At 39.7% G+C, this 20,118-nt stretch overlaps 1 protein-coding gene and 1 long non-coding RNA gene across 4 annotated transcripts in view; both read left to right on the top strand.

Annotated features, from left to right (window-relative positions):
- LOC124258558 (protein RFT1 homolog) overlaps positions 1-16,480 on the top strand; it is a 36,880-nt gene extending 20,400 nt beyond the window's left edge. For all 3 annotated transcript variants that reach the window (XM_046692623.1, XM_046692621.1, XM_046692622.1), the window contains exons 8-15: positions 3,293-3,371; positions 5,714-5,764; positions 6,680-6,810; positions 7,608-7,752; positions 9,458-9,563; positions 10,715-10,843; positions 13,335-13,455; positions 16,284-16,480. In XM_046692623.1, the coding sequence (XP_046548579.1) occupies positions 3,293-3,371; positions 5,714-5,764; positions 6,680-6,810; positions 7,608-7,752; positions 9,458-9,563; positions 10,715-10,843; positions 13,335-13,455; positions 16,284-16,460 (939 nt within the window). In that variant the 3' untranslated portion in view covers positions 16,461-16,480. The remainder of the gene's footprint in view (positions 1-3,292; positions 3,372-5,713; positions 5,765-6,679; positions 6,811-7,607; positions 7,753-9,457; positions 9,564-10,714; positions 10,844-13,334; positions 13,456-16,283) is intronic.
- Positions 67-1,048, top strand: LOC124258559. Its single transcript, XR_006893617.1, has 2 exons — positions 67-98; positions 964-1,048. It is a non-coding gene; the product is annotated as an uncharacterized LOC124258559 (long non-coding RNA).
- Positions 16,481-20,118: the final 3,638 nt, after the last annotated feature.

The following is a 20,118-nucleotide window of genomic DNA, read 5'->3' as shown; positions in this document are numbered from 1 at the left end:
TCAGTGATTGGAATCCATACTCTCATAATGATGCACGTAATCCCCAGCACACAAAGTCAGGAAGCTACGATGGCTGAGTGGGTTAGATCACTGACTTTGTGTGCTATAATAATAATAAATGTGAACTTATAATGCGCCTTTTCCATGCACAAGGCCCATGCTCAAAGCGCTAACAAAGTGAGTGGATAATAATACATATATACAATAAGGGACTAGTTGCTAGTCATAATGCAGTGAAAACAGGTGAGTCTTGAGAAGTCGTTTGAAGGAATAAAAGTCAACTGCTGATTTAATGGTGATAGGGAGAGAGTTCCAGAGTAGAGGGCAGAGCAGACAAAGGATTTCCTTCAAAAGTTTGCAGTTTGAACCGAGGCACAGAGAGTAGGTTCAGATTCTGAGAACGGAGCTGTCTTTCTGGAGTGTGCGGGGTAAGGAGTTCCTTCAGGTATTCTGGGCCTATGCCATTGAGGCATTTGTAGACAAAACACAATATTTTAAAGTCAATTCTTGATTTAACAGGCAGCCAGTGGAGGTTTTTCATGACAGGTGTTATGTGTGAGCTTTGAAGTTCTGCTTATGATTCGGGAGGCTGTATTTTGGACATTTTGCAATTTTGATAGCAGCTTCTGAGAAATACCAAAAAGGAGGCTATTGCAGTAATCAATTCTTGATATAACAAGTCCCTGGACCAGACCGTGTGCTGCATCACGACTGATGAGATGGCGTATTCTGCCAATGGCTCGTAGATGAAAGAAGCATATTCTGCAGAGTTGATTTACATGAGTGTCCATCGCCAGGTGTGAGTCAAGTGTAACTCCAAGGTCTTTAACAGAGTCGACAGCTTGTATCTCTGCATCTGCTACCAGAACAGTTTTGGTGGTAATTTGTTTTTTGCATTTGCCTGGATCCAATAACCATCACCTCAGTTTTGTCATCATTTAACTTTAGCAAGTTGTTAGCAAGGTGTGCTGGCGATTAGGTGCATGACTCTGAGAGTGTGGGGTTGAATCATGGATGGGACTCATCCCAGAAATAGTACTAGAAGTTTCCGTTTTTACATGTTCCACTGAAATATACTGATTATTTCATAAGGAACTGTAAAGTGCTGATGTTTCTTTAGTTATGTCTAAGTGTTCCTATGGTGGAATACACCTGAAGACAATCTGTCGTCACTGTTTTGTCACTATTTCATCAGTCTTATCACTACCTTGTTACTCTCCTGGATCCCGATCCACAAAGCGTTCTTAGCGCTACTTACATTCGTAAGCCTATGATAAACTATAGAGTTACGACAGGTCGTAATGTTACGAATGCTTTGTGGATCTGGTCACTGTTACTATGTTATATCACATGGATACAGAGATAATATGATGATAAGAACTAGCGATGCACATTGCATAAAGGGAGATAACTTGTGGCATCTCAGAAAGTCAATACATTTGAAACTTATTATTTAGAAAGTGTAATTGATTCTTGACCTGTATTCATCAGATTTTAAGGAATATGAATATTTGTGAATATTGTTAAGAGTGTGAAGATATATATATGTATATAGATATGCTTTTAAAACAGGATATATCCTAGAACAACTACAAATTTGACAAGTGTACAAATGAGTGTATCATAACTAAAAAATATTGTTAATTAGGATTATCAATGTATATCATACACCTAGCACAGTGTTTGGGAGACAGAGTCAGGATTCAGACAGGCTGATATTTCTTTTCGATGCAATCAATATCAGCCTCAGTGGTTTTAAATTGGAGTTATGTCCCTTAGTGCCCAGTCTGCTCAGCTATAGTTTTTTTGCTGCAAAGTCGTACAGATATAATGTTAAATAAATATACATGTACCTTTGAAAGCAACAAATTGTCTTCAGTGACATGAAAGTTATTTATTTGTCCATACTAAATCGTCACTATAATTTCAGACACTGGCAACGAGAAAGGGAAAAGTTGTTTAAAGGTCACATGCAACCAAAAAATCAAACATAATTAAAACACAATTATCACTTATTCATGACATATAATATACATTGCTGGTAATGAAAAAACATATAAACAAAATTATAAGCGTACAATCGCAAATCAAAATTGCAAAATTGTGTACTTCGGTTTACTTCCCAAGAAACGAAGCAGCCGGGATACCGAACCCAGTCAGAGCGGGTGGGTGTGCACTCAAGTGTAACGGCTGGTTCATTTGCAGATGCCTTCACGGCTCATTGTGTGTGTATATATAGAGATGTTGGGTTTTGAAAATACATGCTCATTTTTTGTGTATAACATTTTGCAATCAACAGACATCATAACATGTCATGTGTTCAAGTATCACACCTGCCTGTCTGTGTAATTACATAATGTGACAGAGACCGAACTCGGGCCATAACTCAATGCATTTTGTTTATGGTGTATAGCCTGATTGGTGTTAAGTTCAAATTGCATGTGGTCAGTGATAGCAGCTGTGTATTGAATATTGTCAGACAGGCAGGCAGACACACAGGTAGGTGTCAATAAAACAAGACATTGAGTTTTGTCTGTGACAACGACATATCTATATCACAGTTAGAAATTCTGTACAACGCTAAATAATGACATTGCTTTCAAGTATCGAACTGAGCAAGTGACTCGGTAAGAAGAACGTGTGGTGAAATAGACAAATGAAATTATATAAACAGTTAATTTACTGTCATAACATATAAAAAGCTTGAGCCTGTGAGATATCAACAAAACATTAGAAAAATACCCGACAACCCGCTTCCAAGCTGCGCGAACCTATTTCACTGCGCACGTGTGAAACCCGTTTTCCCCAGAAAAGTCTCCGATTTCGCGCGCTTTTTTTCATCGCGTTATTTTTTAACTTTATAAGTTGAATTTGCATTTTTGACGATTTGTTCCGTAAGTCCATACCGAAAGGTATCAGAATCTGCAAAGTTGTGTTTTACGTTGCATGTGACCTTTAACAAATGATCATGTAAATGTTGCTGTTTTTATGACTGTTAGAGTTTTCTTCACAATTAAGACCCTGGTTCGATTCCTCTCTTGAATACAATGTGATATTGCTGGAGATTGCTAAAAGCAGATTTAAACCATATTCACTCTGAATATGCCGTCCTCCATGTTGTTTCTCACTGTAGTCTGATGTTGAAATGTTTCATTTGACATCCTGAGAATCCATGTTTTAGTCACAAATTGGGTCATTCCATGAAGCTCATTTCTGTTGTCACTGATATTGTTTGAATATTGCTTAATTATTAATTAAAGAATTATTGTTCACTCCATGTGTGCTATTTCAGCCATACTTTGACCGTCAGCTGACCGGGCTAGTGGGGAGTTTCTTCCAGCAGTCCCTGCTCAAACAGCTCCTCACAGAAGGTTTGATTGTTTGTTTGTTTGTTTGTTTGTTTGTTTAATGTTGCACTCGGCAATATTCCAGCTATATGGCGGCTGTCTGTAAATAATCGAGTCTGGACCAGACAACCCAGTGATCAACAACATGAGAAACGATCTACGCAAGTGGGATGAGATGACATGTGTCAACCAAGTCAGCAAGCCTGACCACCCAATCCCGTCAGTCGCCTCTTACGACAAGCATGGGTTACTGAACATCAATTCTAACCCGGATCTTCACGGGTCCTGTAGGTTGGAGGAAACCACAGGACATCCATACATGAACTGTTGCCTAACAATTACATGGTGCATACCGAACCCTGAAATGAAGGAGTAAGGATATAATCTGAAACGTTATGTTCCTCATGATAAAGAAGTTGACATCTATAAAAACTCCCTTCCTTATGTGTATCACTTCTAAATGCCATTCAAAGACCATGAAATGAAGCCCATTTTGGGAGTGATGAAACTATTTTGAAAAGTTGCTTTGTTGTTCTTTTGGTTTGTTCATAGCAAATATTCCCTTATTCTCATTTTAATATTCACTTTTTTCTTATGTATTAACATAGATTTGCTGTATTCCTTGCTTGACTACCTGTGACAATTAGGGTTAGAATTGGGCTTCAGTAACCCATGCTTGTCATAAGAGGTGACTAACGCATTATGTGATCAGGCTCGCTGGCTTGATTGACACATGTCATTGTATCCCAGTTGCGTAGATCGATGCTCATGCTGTTGATCACTGGATTGTCTGGTCCAGACCCGATTATTTACAGACCTCCACCATATAGCTGGAATATTGCTGAGTGTGGCGTAAAACTCACTCACTCACTCAATCCTTGTTTGACTGCTTCATACTTTGCTTATTCTTTGTGCAACCACTGATGATCATGACACAGGGTGAACTTGATTCTGTGCAAGACTCATGAGAAGGTCATTAATCAGTTTATGTATTCACTATCAGTATCAAAATCAACAGGGGCGGTGGGGTAGCCTAGTGGTTCAAGTGTTTGCACGTTACGCTGAAGACCTGGGTTTGATTCCCCACATGGTGCAATGTGTGAAGCCCATTTCTGGTGTCCCCTGCCGTGATATTGCAGGAATATTGCTAAAAGCTGCGTAAACCATACTGACTCACTCAAAATCAATAAGAAAAGAAAACGTTCTGAGTAAATTTGATCAAGATCTTAGATATTAGGGAAATCAGAAATAAATGTATAATGTTGTTGTGTATTATGTATTTTAGATGAAATACATTGTTTGCCTGAAGTGTTATCTTTACCACTTAAGTATTATCTCAGTGATTGAAGTGAGCTTCTGTATCTATGGTACTATGGTTTTATGTTTTCACTCAAATGATATGATTCCTCTTAGTCCTCATTATTATTGATAAACACTTATGTGTGCTGCTTTATCCCTACACGTAGAAGATATGAAAGCTCACCCAACCTGAAACTATTATTGCCGTGAAAATCCAGGTTAGAATTGATCTTCAGTAACCCATGCTTGTCGTAAGAGGTGACTAACAGGATCAGGTGGTCAGGCTCGCTGACACATGTCATCATATCTCAGTTGCCTAGATCGATGTTCATGCTGTTGATCACTGGATTGTCTGATCCATACTTGATTATTTATAGACCGCCGCCATATAGCTGGGGTACTGCTGAGTGTGGCGTGAAACTAAACGCACTCGCTCTCTTATACTATTATGAGAACCATTAAGTTGTGATGATATTAAACAAAACACTTTTACTTTAAAGGTGCTGTTTTGTCCCAACAAAGAATATCTGAACCCTGAAAAAAGACAACTTCTTTGAGAGTTATTTAGAAGTTGGAGCAGCAAGGAAGGATTACAATATATGAATGAACAACTCCTTTTTTACAGTGAGAATGATGTATAGGTTCTAACACTGTTATCAAGCAAGTGATGACATTGCTTCACTAAAGAATTTGTTCATCCATATATTGTTGTCTTTCCTTACTGAAATTGAGGGGCAGTGGGGTAGCCTAGTGGTTAAAGCGTTCGCTCGTCACGCCGAAGACCCGGGTTCGAATCCCCACATGGGTTCAATGTGTGAAGCTCATTTCTGGTGTCCCCCGCCGTGATATTGCTGGAATATTGCTAAAAGCGGCGTAAAACCAAAGTCACTCACTCACTGTAATTGATGGCATGGATACGATTCTACTGTGAATGACATGTGACAATATTTGGGATAACACTTTCTTAGCATTGTGTAATCATAAAAACTGTTGTTGTTTCCAAGTGGAACTACCATCTTCTGTGTATCACAGTGACTATAAGAATGTTTTGTTTTTTTTCTGTTCAGGGGAGAAATATGTGATGACATTCGTTGGAGCTCTCACGTTCGCTGATCAAGGTACTGTTTCACTGCTCTTTCACATCAGATTAGGGTTAACTGATTAGGGTTAACTGATTAGGGTTAACTGGTTAGATCTCAATGAATTAATCATTATCTGTTCCAGCTTTCAAGTCAGGAAACAACATTTAGATTCTCGACATTGTTGCTTAATTTATGTTCAACAAAAGCACAGAAATCTTGATCAATTTTTTGGTAAATAGATTACATTTTAAATGTAATAATCGTAATTGATATTCAGAGTTAAAATCTTAGTCTTGTTCTGGGTTGTCGTCAAGTTGTGGAATCAAGTTACAGATCTTGACATTTAATGAATGATGATGTCATTATTTATTCAGGACTTGTATTATCTAAGAATTAAGTTCCGCCATGCATGACAGACCACAGAGTCTGATAAGATGTGCAAGGTGTATCATGTGTCATGACATGCTTGCTGGTATGAAGATAGTGATGATATGATGATAGTTATGACTTAGTTGTGTGGCAACAAATTATTTTCATCAGGTGTGAATGGCTTAAAACCCCCGATTTTATCAATTGTGTATGATATGAAATAATGACTTTATCAGTTGTTTATGATATGAAATAATGACTTTATCAGTTGTTTATGATATGAAATAATGACTTTATCAGTTGTGTATGATATCAAATTGTGACTTTATCAGTTGTTTATGATATGAAATAATGACTTTATCAGTTGTGTATGTCATCAAATTGTGACTTTATCAGTTATGTATGCCATCAAATTATGACTTTATCAGTTGTGTATGTCATCAAATTGTGACTTCATCAGCTGTTTATAATATCAAATTATGAATTCATCAGTTGGGCATGGCTTGAAATTATGACTTTATCAGGGTTTTTATGACATCCAGTGTGTTACTTTTGTATTAAATCAGCTGATGATATTTTCAGGTGTGTATGACGTCATTAACAACCTTGGCTCCATGGCTGCCAGGTTCATCTTCCAACCTATCGAGGAGAGTGGGAACCTGTTCTTCTCTCAGCTGCTGGTGCGAGGTATCCCCGTTCACCAACAGAAGCAGGTGGGTTGTTCACAGTCGAAGATAAGATTTGGTTGTTTGGTTTGTTGTTTAGCGCCGCTCTCAGCAATATTCCAGCTATATGGCGGTGGTCTGTAAATAATCGCGTCTGGACCAGACAATCCAGTGATCAACAGCATGAGCATCAATCTAGGCAATTGGGATACGATGACATGTGTCAACCAAGTCAGTGCGCCTGACCACCTGATCCTGTTAGTCACCTCTTACGACAAGCATGGGTTAGTAAAAACCATTTCTAACCTGGATCTTCACGGGTCTGAGGATAAATCACAGCGGCAGATCAAGAATGTGAAACATGGAAGGGTGTACACTTCTGATGTCTCATCTGTTAGATTCCAGGTTACATTAGGTAGCTGGCGATAACAGGAGGCAATATTTTGGCCTATGTGATAACAAATCAAAGAAAGACATCCCCATTGAATCTTATCTTCCAAAGTCAACTTCAAACACGATTATGAAGAGATCATGCATTGCAACTGACTTTGGTTCCGTGCATAAAAAAATCAAAGAGTGATTTATTTTATGACAATATGTATTCAAAATGTTGAAAGTGAACACAATAAAGATTTGAAAGTGCAACCATGTCTTTGTTTATTTTTGGTAACAAAATCCAAGATGGCAGACATTTTGTGAATAATAAACATGGATGTAATGAATAGGTTTTGTTGGTCCCTACAGGTTGTTATATCCGTGTTGTACTGCAGGTTAAATACGGAAGGAGATGAAGATGAAATAGGCATTACAGTTAACTGCAGCATCTACTGTACCTTGTTTTGTAGGATTCAGCATTCCTGTGCAGCCAGGTACTGGCGTATGTGTTGAAGACAGTCACCCTGATTGGTCTAACAATCCTGGTGTTTGGTCAGTCATATTCCTTCCTGGCATTAGATCTCTATGGAGGAAGTATTCTCAGCTCAGGGGCAGGTAAGTTGGTTCTTGTAGGCAGCCGTCCTTGCTGTGATATTCCAAGACATTTTGCTTTGAATTATTTTGCATAGGTTTGGTTTCAGTGTCTCCATGTAACCAAGATTTCCCCCAAGGTTACACAATCAATGAGCATTTACTGTATTACTGAATAATAATGTATATTTAGTGAGTAAATGAGTTGTGTGAGTAAATTCTGATGTGATTATGATGGGGGGACACCAGAAATTGGCTTCACACTTTTCTCAAATAGTCACCTTGAACTGTACATTTTTGGCTGCATGCAAGTTCACAATTTCAGGCACGTAGCAAGCCAATTTTTTCGTGTAAGCCTTATTGGTTGCAAAAAATTATATTTAGATAGTATTGAGGGCTTGTTCAACCTTTTTAGCAAAAATCATGTGTAAGCCCAGGCTTTTTCTTATAATGGTAGATATGCCCCTGCAATTGTAATGGCTCAATCTACATTTTTTGGTATAAGAGGATTTTGGTAGGTCAGAACAGGTCATTTAAAGAACTTATTTACAATTTTGTGACATTGTAATGCAGATGCTGAAATCTTTCTTCACGACACCAGTATTTCAGCTGTCTTCTTCAGCATACAGTAGGCACCTGTTTGTACAGGTTCTTGGCACTGGTCCAATATTAGCCTATTATGAATTAAATATTGAATAATCATTCATATTTTCCAGAAGATAGAACTTAGTTCGAGCAGCCAACCAAATTATAGTTTTAAGTGGCCCCATATATTTCTAACGTAGCATTGTCATGAACATCTGAATTATTTATTAGATAATGGACTTAAGAAGAATGAAGAAAACACTGTCATTTATTCAAGATCTATATCCCAGTCAAGGAATTTAAATGTTATCTTTCCTGAAGTATTGATAATTGCTGATCATCGTACTAGTATTAAATCATATTTGGAGCAATCTAGAGTTTGGGAGTTATATTTTTACTGGCAGTGATTATTGGTTTCAGTGGGTGTTGGGAGTGGAGGTGTCAAGATACCGTTGAATCACACACATTCCTAAATGGACTTTTGTACATTCATGAAATGGATTTGTAGGAGGTGTTATGCATTGTGTGCATAATTTTTTCGGACACATTACACATTAATCTTGTTTTCTTTTTTGAAACATTTACTTTCAATTCCCTTTGGATTGTGTATTGTGTTCACTTGTCCATTTTCAAAATCCTGGATGTTTCTTTGGCATGGGAAGAGAAGAGAAATACTAAGATGAAGTGAGGATATTGAAATGATGAATAATGATTATATATACCAGTGAATGATTTAATGTAACCTGAACAGAAAAAAATTCCTATTTTTATTCTACCCAAAAACATTCAATGTCCATATGTCACTTGATTTAGTGTAGACAAATGTAACAATGAAGGGGCCAGTCATGTGTTGCGTGATGCAGAACAGTTCATTTGCAGAGTTGCATCACTCACTCACTCACTCACTCACTCACTAAGCTTTCCACAGCCTTCGTGATGGTACTTTCTGTATGTGCTCTTGTTTCTCTATAAACTCCCCTCACTCTCAGGGCCGTGATGGTACTTTCTGTATGTGCTCTTGTTTCTCTATAAACTCCCTCACTTTGTATGTTTTTCTCTCAGGGCCCTCTCTCCTGCGGTGGTACTTTCTGTATGTGCTCTTGTTTCTCTATAAACTCCCTCACTTTGTATGTTTTTCTCTCAGGGCCCTCTCTCCTGCGGTGGTACTGTCTGTATGTCCTCTTCATCGCCATCAACGGCATCACAGAAGGGTTTGTCTTTGCAACCATGAGCAAGGAAGATGTAGACAGGTAGATGTTACAAGTATAAAGTTAAAATATTCTTAGAAAGGCTGAAAATTACATTTTGAATATTTATTTTAAATGATGGCAATATTTATGAAGATATTCAGAAAGAATTCTATCTGAATGGCAGTAGTTTAGTATTTTAGTGTTTTAGTTTGCTGAATATCTTCTCTGTTGCTACAATTCCATACAATTCTGATAATGTATTAAGACATCCAATGTGGTTTATTGCTTTCTGTTTAACGTTACACATCAGCAGGAGTCATGCAATGTGATCATGATTTGTAAATATGTGAATCGGGACAGTAAATGCAGAGATATTGTAAGTATTGACTATGTCATTGAGGATGGGTGACTCGCAATAGACCAAGTCACCAATCCAGACTGCCCAATCCATCATCCAACTCTTATACCTCCGTGGTGTAGTGGTTAGAGCATCCGCCCGGAGAGCGGAAGGTCGCGGGTTCGATCCCCGTCATACCAAAAGACGTTAAAATATGGTACTTGTTGGTCCCTGCCTGGCGCTCAGCATTAATGGGTACAACAAGGACTGGTTGGCTCGGAGTCAGTATAATGTGTCTGAGTGGGGTATTCATTCATCACTGCGGCATGGTATCTCAGTGGGCTAGCACTATAAAACCAGCTTAAGTCTGGGCTAGTACAAGCAGCCACACATACGCATACACACGCATGCACGTCGTCATATGAGCGAAATATTCTCAAGCACAACGTTAAACCCAATTTCACCTCACCTCACCCCCAACTCTTATTATGTAACATATGTTATATTTGGGATTACACTTTCTTAGTGAAGTACAGATTATAGGACTTTTGTTGGGTTGAGTCCCATCAGTGATTCAAACCCACACCATCAGAGTCAGGAACCTAATTGCCAGCACACAAAGTCAGCCGCCTAACCTGCTCAGCCACCGTAGCTTCAACAGAATGAAAGTTGGACAACTGGTAGTCTAGACTGCTGACTTTGTTATTACTCCTTCCTTACATCTGAAGCGATCTAACATGTGCAAGTCATTGGGTATTCAAGTGTACATCATGTGGCCCATCTTCAGTTGACAATGTTAGGAGGCATGAACTAGGAAAGTAAGATAAACTGTACCTGTATTTGTGAAGTGACTTACTGTTGTATTTATCCCAAGGTACAACAAGAAGATGTTTATATTTTCTGGAGTTTTTCTCCTCTCCTCCTGGCTCCTGACCAAGTTGCTGGGTAGTGTAGGCTTCATCCTGGCTAACTGCTTCAACATGCTTGTCCGGATCCTACACAGGTGAGAACAGTTTACACAGCTTGCACAGCTTACACACAGTGCCAGTTGAAGTGCAGTGTCAGTCACATCACAGAGTCACTCACTCACTCAAACCCTCACTCACTCACTCACTAAAATGCTCACTCACTCAAACCCTCACTAACTCAAACCCTCACTCACTCACTCACTCAAATCCTCACTCACTCAAACCTTCACTAACTCAAACCCTCACTCACTCACTCAAATCATCACTCGTTCAAACCCTTAACTCACTCACGCACTCAAACCCTCATTCACTCAAATCCTCACTCACTCAAACCTTCACTAACTCAAACACTCACTCAAACCCTCACTCACTCAAATCCTCACTCACTCAAACCCTCACTCACTCAAACCCTCACTCACTCACTCAAATCATCACTCGTTCAAACCCTTAACTCACTCACGCACTCAAACCCTCATTCACTCACTCAAATCCTCGCTCACTCAAACCTTCACTAACTCAAACCCTCACTCACTCAAACCCTCACTCGCTCAAACCCTCACTCACTCACTCAAATCATCACTCGTTCAAACCCTTAACTCACTCACGCACTCAAACCCTCATTCACTCACTCAAATCCTCACTCACTCAAACCTTCACTAACTCAAACACTCACTCAAACCCTCACTCACTCAAATCCTCACTCACTCAAACCCTCACTCACTCAAACCCTCACTCGCTCAAACCCTCACTCACTCACTCAAATCCTCACTCACTCACACAAACCCTCACTCAAATCTTAACTCACTCACTCAAACCCTCACTAACTCAAACCCTCACTCACTCAAACCTTCACTCACTCAGTCACTCAAACCCTCACTCACTCAAATCATCACTCGTTCAAACCCTTCACTCACTCACGCACTCAAACCCTCATTCACTCACTCAAACCCTCACTCACTCACACACTCAAACCCTCACTCAAATCCCCACTCACTACTAACTCAAACCCTCATTTACACACTCACTCAAACCCTCACTCACTCATTCAAACCTTCACTCACTCACTTAAATCATCACTCGTTCAAACCCTTCACTCACTCACGCACTCAAACCCTCACTCACTCACTCAAACCCTCACTCACTCACACACTCAAACCCTCACTCAAACCCCCACTCACTCACTCAAACCCTCACTAACTCAAACCCTCACTCACTCACTCAAACCCTCACTCACTCACTCAAATCATCACTCAATCCTCACTGTTCAAACCCTTAACTCACTCACGCACTCAAACCCTCATTCACTCACTCAAATCCTCACTCACTCAAACCTCACTCACTAACTCAAACCCTCACTCCACTCAAACCCTCACTCACTCAAACCCTCACTCACTCACTCTCAATCATCACTAACTCAAACCCTTAACTCACTCACGCACTCAAAACCCTCATTCACTCACTCAAATCCTCACTCACTCAAACCTTCACTAACTCAAACACTCACTCACTCAAACCCTCACTCAAAACCCCTCACTCACTCCACTCAAATCCTCACTCACTCAAGCCCTCACTCACTCAAACCCTCACTCGCTCAAACCCTCACTCACTCACTCAAATCCTCACTCACTCACACAAACCCTCACTCAAATCTTAACTCACTCACTCAAACCCTCACTAACTCAAACCCTCACTCACTCAAACCTTCACTCACTCAGTCACTCAAACCCTCACTCACTCAAATCATCACTCGTTCAAACCCTTCACTCACTCACGCACTCAAACCCTCATTCACTCACTCAAACCCTCACTCACTCACACACTCAAACCCTCACTCAAATCCCCACTCACTACTAACTCAAACCCTCATTTACACACTCACTCAAACCCTCACTCACTCATTCAAACCTTCACTCACTCACTTAAATCATCACTCGTTCAAACCCTTCACTCACTCACGCACTCAAACCCTCACTCACTCACTCAAACCCTCACTCACTCACACACTCAAACCCTCACTCAAACCCCCACTCACTCACTCAAACCCTCACTAACTCAAACCCTCACTCACTTGCTCAAACCCTCACTCACTCACTCAAACCCTCACTCACTCACTCAAACCTTCACTCACTCACTCAAATCCTCTCTTACTCACACACTCAAATCCCCATTCACTTACTCAAACCCTCACTAACGCAAACCCTCACTCACTCACTCAAACCATCACTCACTCACTCAAACCATCACTCAAACCATCACTCACTCACTCAAACCTTCACTCACTAACTCAAACCCTCACTCACTCAAACCCTCACTCTAACCTTCACTCACTCAGTCAAACCCTCACTCAGTCACTCTAACCCTCACTCACTCAGTCAAACCCTCACTCAATCACTCAAACCCTCACTCACTCAAAACCACACTCACTCACTCACACAAACCATATTTTCAGCATTATATAAAGTATCTGTAAGTTGTAGATCATAGAAAGTATTGTTTCTCTTGACATTTTACACAATACATTTCCAGTGTGTATTTCACCCGGGGGTATTACCGGCAGAGTTCTACCCAGCCCCTGTGGGAAGGCCGCCCCTCCCTCCTGGTGCTGGTCAGCCTTGGGGGGAGCCACCTCATCATGTACACATCAGAGGTAATGACTGTTTTGTTTGATCATTGTTAAACACCACACTCAGCAATGTTCCACTTAAAATATGTTATTTGTAAATAATCAGATCTGGACCAGACGATCATGTGAATACACAATGCCTTTTAGAAAATGGATCCGCACAAGTGTTCTTCATTGACATGCTTTCCCTGTTAAGTGCCTCATATGGCAAGCATTGGTTCCTGAAAACCAGGGGCGGTGGGGTAGCCTCATGGTTAAAGTATCCGCTCTTCACGCTGAAGACCCGGGTTCGATCCCCTATATGGTTACAATGTTTGAAGCCCATTTCTGGTGTACCTTGCCAGGATAGTGCTGGAATATTGCTAAAAGTGGCATAAACTATATTCATTCTAAGTTTGTTTTTTGTTTGATTGTTCAGCACCCAAAAATAAAATTTCAAATATATGACAACAGTGTGTAAACAAACAGAAAATAATTGAAATTTGAATCTGGACCAGATAGTCAAGTCCAAAAGCGGCATAAAACCATATTCACTCATTCCTGAAGACCAATTCTAACCTGGATCTTCATTGTTCGTAATAAACTTTGCAACATCAGGGTCAGGTCCAATATATTGAATAGTTCAGATATTTATTGTTGAGTTTTCGCCTGTAGCAGATCACAACAAAAAAATAGAGAAAAACACATTTCATTACAGTGGTCTACTGTTTTTTTTGTTACAAAATATTTGGGATTTCGCCTGGTTCATGATAACTGTGAACAAGACTGTAAGATGTTATGTTGTGTGTTTAACGAAATATTTTTTGTTGTTGAGTATCAAAATTGGAACACATTAGAAATTACTAAAAAACTCACTTGTTTGTCTCAATTTTCCTGACAAGTTGTGCATTCTTTCGATTCATCAATATTTAAGTGACAAATGATATGCCAATGGTATCACAAATATTCTCTTCAGGTCTGTACAGTAACACAGGCCTTATGGTTTTGCTCATATTGCATCTGACTTTTATATGTACTGGATCCAGAAGAAGCATTATTGAACAATTTGATTCCCATCTAAGAAATTGCCCCAATTTTGTTTTTTATTTATTTATTTTTTGTTTTCCAAAATAATGATCTGACTAGCAGTGTACAAATATATCTGTACCAGGGTTTGATATATCTTTATTTATTTTGAAGACTTTTAGGGGAGCATATTGCTGTCCTGCATTATGCATTTGGCTTTCATTTGTACTGGAGGTAGCATTTTTGAAAAAGTATCCCAATTTAAGAAATTGCAAAATTACAAACTAATTAAAAGTGTACCTGGAAACAGATACATACAAGGGTTTGTGATACTTTCCTTTGTTTTAAAGAATTTTTATTGAATGTTGCTGTTTCTCATCAGTTAATAAGGCAGTTTTAAACGAAATATTCACACACTCTCCTCTGTTTACTGTTATTCAGTATTGATAAATTTTAATATATTTTCTTGATAAAAGTTCTGAAACTTTTTTGGTAAATGGTGGTGTTAATAAATAAAGAATATTTCAGTGAATTGTCAAATTACAGAAACATGCAATTGAGATGACCTTATGGAATGTTCTGTATCAATATTCATAACAAGAATTAAGGTTGAATTTGAAATTTGGCTCATATAAGTCATGCTGATATCGAAATATTCAAAAGCTTTAAAATGAATAGAAATATCTCAACAAGATTTATTACCCCAAAACGATTTGCTTACAAGCAATGAACACTAATTGAATTCATAATTGAAGAGCTCTTTGGAATGCAATGGCTTTACGGGTTTCTTTTAAATATTTTTCTTTTCTTCTGTATGTGATACACATAACATGTTTCAGCAGTAGATGTTTTCTATATGCCAAGGAAATAATTCAAAAATGTGATATTTCTTCTTAGCAGGCCTACATTACATGTGGCCTTTAACTGACCCTGGGTGAATTCTCTGTCCAGAACATTACTTTAATAACCTCTGTCATGGTGTGGGATGGTGAAGTAGCCTAGTGGTTAAAGTGTTCGCTAGTCACGCCGAAGACATGGGTTCGATTCCCCACATGGGTACAATATGTGAAGCTCATTTGTGGTGTCCCCGCCTTGATATTGTTGGAATATTGCTAAAAGCGGCATAAAACTAAACTCACTCACTCACTCTGTCATAGTATATCATGGCATGTAAGGATAATTTCCTTCACATAATAATGACTGTTTCCCTTAAACGTACCCTTTGTAGGACTTCAGAATGTAGTGAGTGAGTGAGTGAGTTTAGTTTTATGCTCCTTTTAGCAATATTCCAGCAATATCATGGCGGGGGACTCCAGAAATGAGCTTCACACTGTGTACCCATGTGGGGAATCGAACTCAGGTCTTTAGCGTGTTGAGCGAACGCCTTTACCACTAGGCTACCCCACTGCCCCCATTAGGTTAAGGGAGTGCATGAAGTTTATAGATGTGTGAGTTAATTACACATGATAAGATAAAGCTCAGGAAATAAAACATGACCCACGTTACATGTTCTCCTTTATGTTAATGCTTTTGTCATCAGTTGTATGTAATTTCTTAAATATGGGGAACTAAATTTGGGGCTTAAAATCTTTGTGGTCATGATCAGCCAAATGACAGAGTTTCAGGTTGCGAAAAATAGTCACACCATATCGCAAGTATTGTCTTATGATGCTTTTGTAATACAATATTCCAGCAATAACGTGATCGTGAACGCCTGAAACAGACATTGTACCCATTGGGGAACTGAACTTGGATTTCAGGATGAGAGCCAACATGTTAACAACAGGACTATACTTAAAAATCCTGTGTCATTTTTTACATTTTCAATATTTTGTTCTTAATTCCAGAAACTTCTCTGCTGTGACAAAGGCCTTTCCAGAAGAATCCTTCATATTGCTATTGGTGCTGGGTGCCTACTTGTAGTACTGTTAACAGTGTATATTTCTGAAAAGAAACTCATAGCCTTTGTCAGAGACCAATTTAATAAGAGAAAACATACAAGTAATGAGAAAAAGAAGAGCTGAATAAAATTTTACCATATTTATCATTTCATTTGTTGTTATAGTGACTGACACTTATGCATGCTTGGTCTGTTTTGACCTGTGTACAATATGAACGTATCACTGTTTTCAATGTAGGTTGGTTGGTTGGTTGGTTGGTTTTTTAACACAGCACTCAGCAATATTCCAGCTACATGGTGGCGGTCTGTAAATTATCATGTCTGGACCAGACAATCCAGTGATCAACAACATGAGCATCGATCTATGCAACTGGGATATGATGATATGTGTCAACCAAGTCAGCAAGCTTGAGCATCCGATCCGGTTAGTCGCTTAGTCGGTTAGTCGCCTCTTACAACAGCATGGGTTATTTCAATGAAGGGGAAGGTTCCTTTATGCTTTACCTTGCTTTATTACCCAATACTCAAGTTGGAACCGAACGCAGAGTATGTTGTATTATTTCTACCATCACATGTGATACAGGTATGGTGGCGCCAAAGACCCGGGTTTGATTACCACATGGGTACAATGTGTGAAGCCTATCTCTGGTGTCCCCCTCCGTGATATTGCTGGAATATTGCTAAAAACGGCGTAAAACCATACTCTCTCACAGTGGTATCTAGGATCCTCCATGCACTGTGCAGGGTGGTGGGGTAGCCAAGTGGTTAAAGCATTCGCTCGTCACACCGAAGGCCCGGGTTCGATTCCCCACATGGGTACAACCTGTGAAGCCCATTTCTGGTGTCCCCCGCCGTGATATTGCTGGAATATTGCTAAAAATGGCGTAAAACCATACTCAGCCAGCCAGCCAGCCAGCCATGCACTGTGCAGAATTCTTGTTTGCCCATTTCTGTTCGAAGGTTAGTCATACCTCTCCTCATCAGTTTTACCATAGTGGTAAATGTCTGACACGTGCATTACTTCGGCATTTCCTCCCAGTCAAGCTGACAAACCAGGATATAAGTAGAATATTGTTAAAACACCAGTTGCTAGCTCCCAACATATTACAAACGAATTGATGTCAGCAAAGATACTGAGTCAGTTAACAAGGTGCAAATATTTGGAAGCGGTTGTCAATTTGATTTGAAGAAACACCAATATTAGCCATTTCTTTCAAGAATGTAGCTCTATATCCTTGTACAGCTTAAAGACAAGATGATGATATGGAGACTTAATGTGTGCTTTCCGACAGTTTCGCACAGGGGCGACAGGCCATTCAGTGTTTGATCGAAAGAGGGGTGATTAGCTGAAAGACATTTGATGTTAGGATTGCATAATTAAATTTGTATTAATTTTGAATTTGGAAATTTGTAGGGGGATGAACTAACAGATGGTTTGGGTGGTATTTGTTTTGCTTGTTTTATGTTTTGTTTTTGTATGTTTTTTTTATAGTAGCACTTGTTGGTTATATGGTATTATAATGGACCTAAAAGGTCAGTTTTGACAAAAAATATACATAAAGAATTGAAGGTTTAGTGGCTTTAGGAGTGTTTGTCGTGGTAGGTGTGTGCTCGTGTCCACTGAACTCAGGAGCGCACAACCAAATCTGGTGTGTACTTCTAGAGCCGTGAAGGTTTAGTTCTACGCTGCATGCTACAGTTATGTCATACTAGTCACTGTCATGCAAAAGATATGACATCACAAATAGTGCAGTGGCCTAGGGTGAAAATAGATACTTGGTGGACTAAAGCATGAAACTTTGCATAGTGCTGGGGATTATCATGATAAAACATATTTTATGGGGGTGCCCGATTTTGGGGCACATTTTCCGAAAAATTCAAGATGGCTGCCAAAAATCAAGGATTTCCAATTTTAACACTACGTGACTTTCCCCCGCTGGATTATTGCAGAAAACCTTGCACAGTGCTTGGTGACATGATGATAAAACGTATTTTATTTTATAAATATGCAACACCTCCAGTGCTCTTGTAACAACACGAGGTAGTGGCGTACAAAGAACGGCTGTTTTTACTCACGCAGTACAATGAGGTAGGGCGAACAGTTTACACAGAGTCCGACAGGGACAGAGTCCGACAGACACTACCAGAGGAAGGTGGTGAAGTCAGGTTGACACTTGGGCAGCAGATGGCTGGATGGCTGCTGAGTGTCCATCCCTCCTTGCCCTGGCTTACCTTCTGGTCTGTCTTCGCTTACCCCTGTCTGCCGGCTACCATGTTGTCTTGCCGGCTTCCTAATCCTGCCTGCTTTTGAAGGCAGATGGACGACCAACAATCTGTTTAGGTCGGCAATTCTCATGGACATAATCTGCTTAGCTGGTCATATTTTGACAAGCTTGAGTATCTCAGACAAGAGAACACAACAAATAGTGTACATGAAAAATGCAGAATTCCAGTCTCTTTTCATACTAATACACATAAGTCAGCCTCTTTGTAATTTTTATTGAGTTTTTCTGCAAAAGTTTTATGGCCAAACTTTCTTGAATATTCACTTGAAATGTACATTTTAAAAATCTAATTGTGCGTCTTGATATATGAATGCCGAACAAAATAGATGACAAGAAATACTTATCTCTAAATGTTAGCTTCTGTGGTGATGTGGCAATCAGGTCAACTGTTTCGATAAGAGCAGGGTACTGTGACACTGCTTATTGACTACTCAGAAACAAATAATTGCCATTTTCATATACTGACCGCAAATAAGGAAACGTTTGTTTGACACAATATTATGGCTCTGACTCCATTCCTTAGCCTCTGCATGTGGGCCCCGACCACGTCATACCAAAAGATGTTAAAATATGGTACTTGTTGGTCCCTGCCTGGCGCTCGGCATTATTGGGTACAACAAGGACTGGTCGGCTCGGAGTCGGTATAATGTGTCTGAGTGGGGTATTCATGCTTCACTGCGGCATGGTATCTGATTGGGCTAGCACTATAAAACCAGCTTAAGTCTGGGCTAGTCCAAGCAGCCGCACATACACATACACACGCATGCACGTCGTCATATGAGCGAAATATTCTCAAGTACGATGTTAAACCCAATTTCACCTCACCTCACCTGCATGTGGGTGGAATCTGACAAGACTCTGATTTGAATCTGGTTTCCTGGACCTTGTTACGGGATTGTCAACTGTATACCCCTGCTTGTGGGTTCTCACTGAGATGGTAAATGTGTATGACCTATATAACTTTGTTATCCCAGCAACATCGAGCTGATACGAATTGACATGAAGCACTCCTCAAATGCAGTGTTAACCACATCTGGAATTCATGGTATGTTTGTTTTCCTACTGTTCTGTGGCACGGTTTCAACAGGCCCTCATCAATCTATACTGGTTGTGACACCCTTGTAACTTGTGTGTGTGCAATCACCCATCTGCATGAATCGGTCCTCACACTACCAACCACTGGTTATCTAGACCAGGCTAGACTATTTACAGACCATCGACATACAGGGGAATATTGTTCAGTGTGGTAAACAAAATATAACATTTTGTCCATCTCGTAATTCTATTGTCGTGTGATGAAAGACTGAGCGAGCGAGTTGAGTTTTATGCCGCTTTTTGCGCTTTTTCCAACAATATCACTGCAGGATACACCAGAAATGAGCTTTACACATTGTACACATGTGGGGTATCGATCCCAGGTCTTGTGCGTAACGAGCAAACACTTTAACCACTAGGCTACCCCTGATGAAGGAATGGAACTTTGCCATGAACTCATCG

The sequence above is a fragment of the Haliotis rubra genome, unplaced genomic scaffold, assembly GCF_003918875.1.
Source record: "Haliotis rubra isolate DU_JTF1 unplaced genomic scaffold, ASM391887v1 Scf698, whole genome shotgun sequence".
Taxonomy (NCBI): domain Eukaryota; kingdom Metazoa; phylum Mollusca; class Gastropoda; order Lepetellida; family Haliotidae; genus Haliotis; species Haliotis rubra.
Note: the sequence above shows the minus strand (reverse complement) of the source record. Positions and strands in the feature narration are given on the sequence as shown.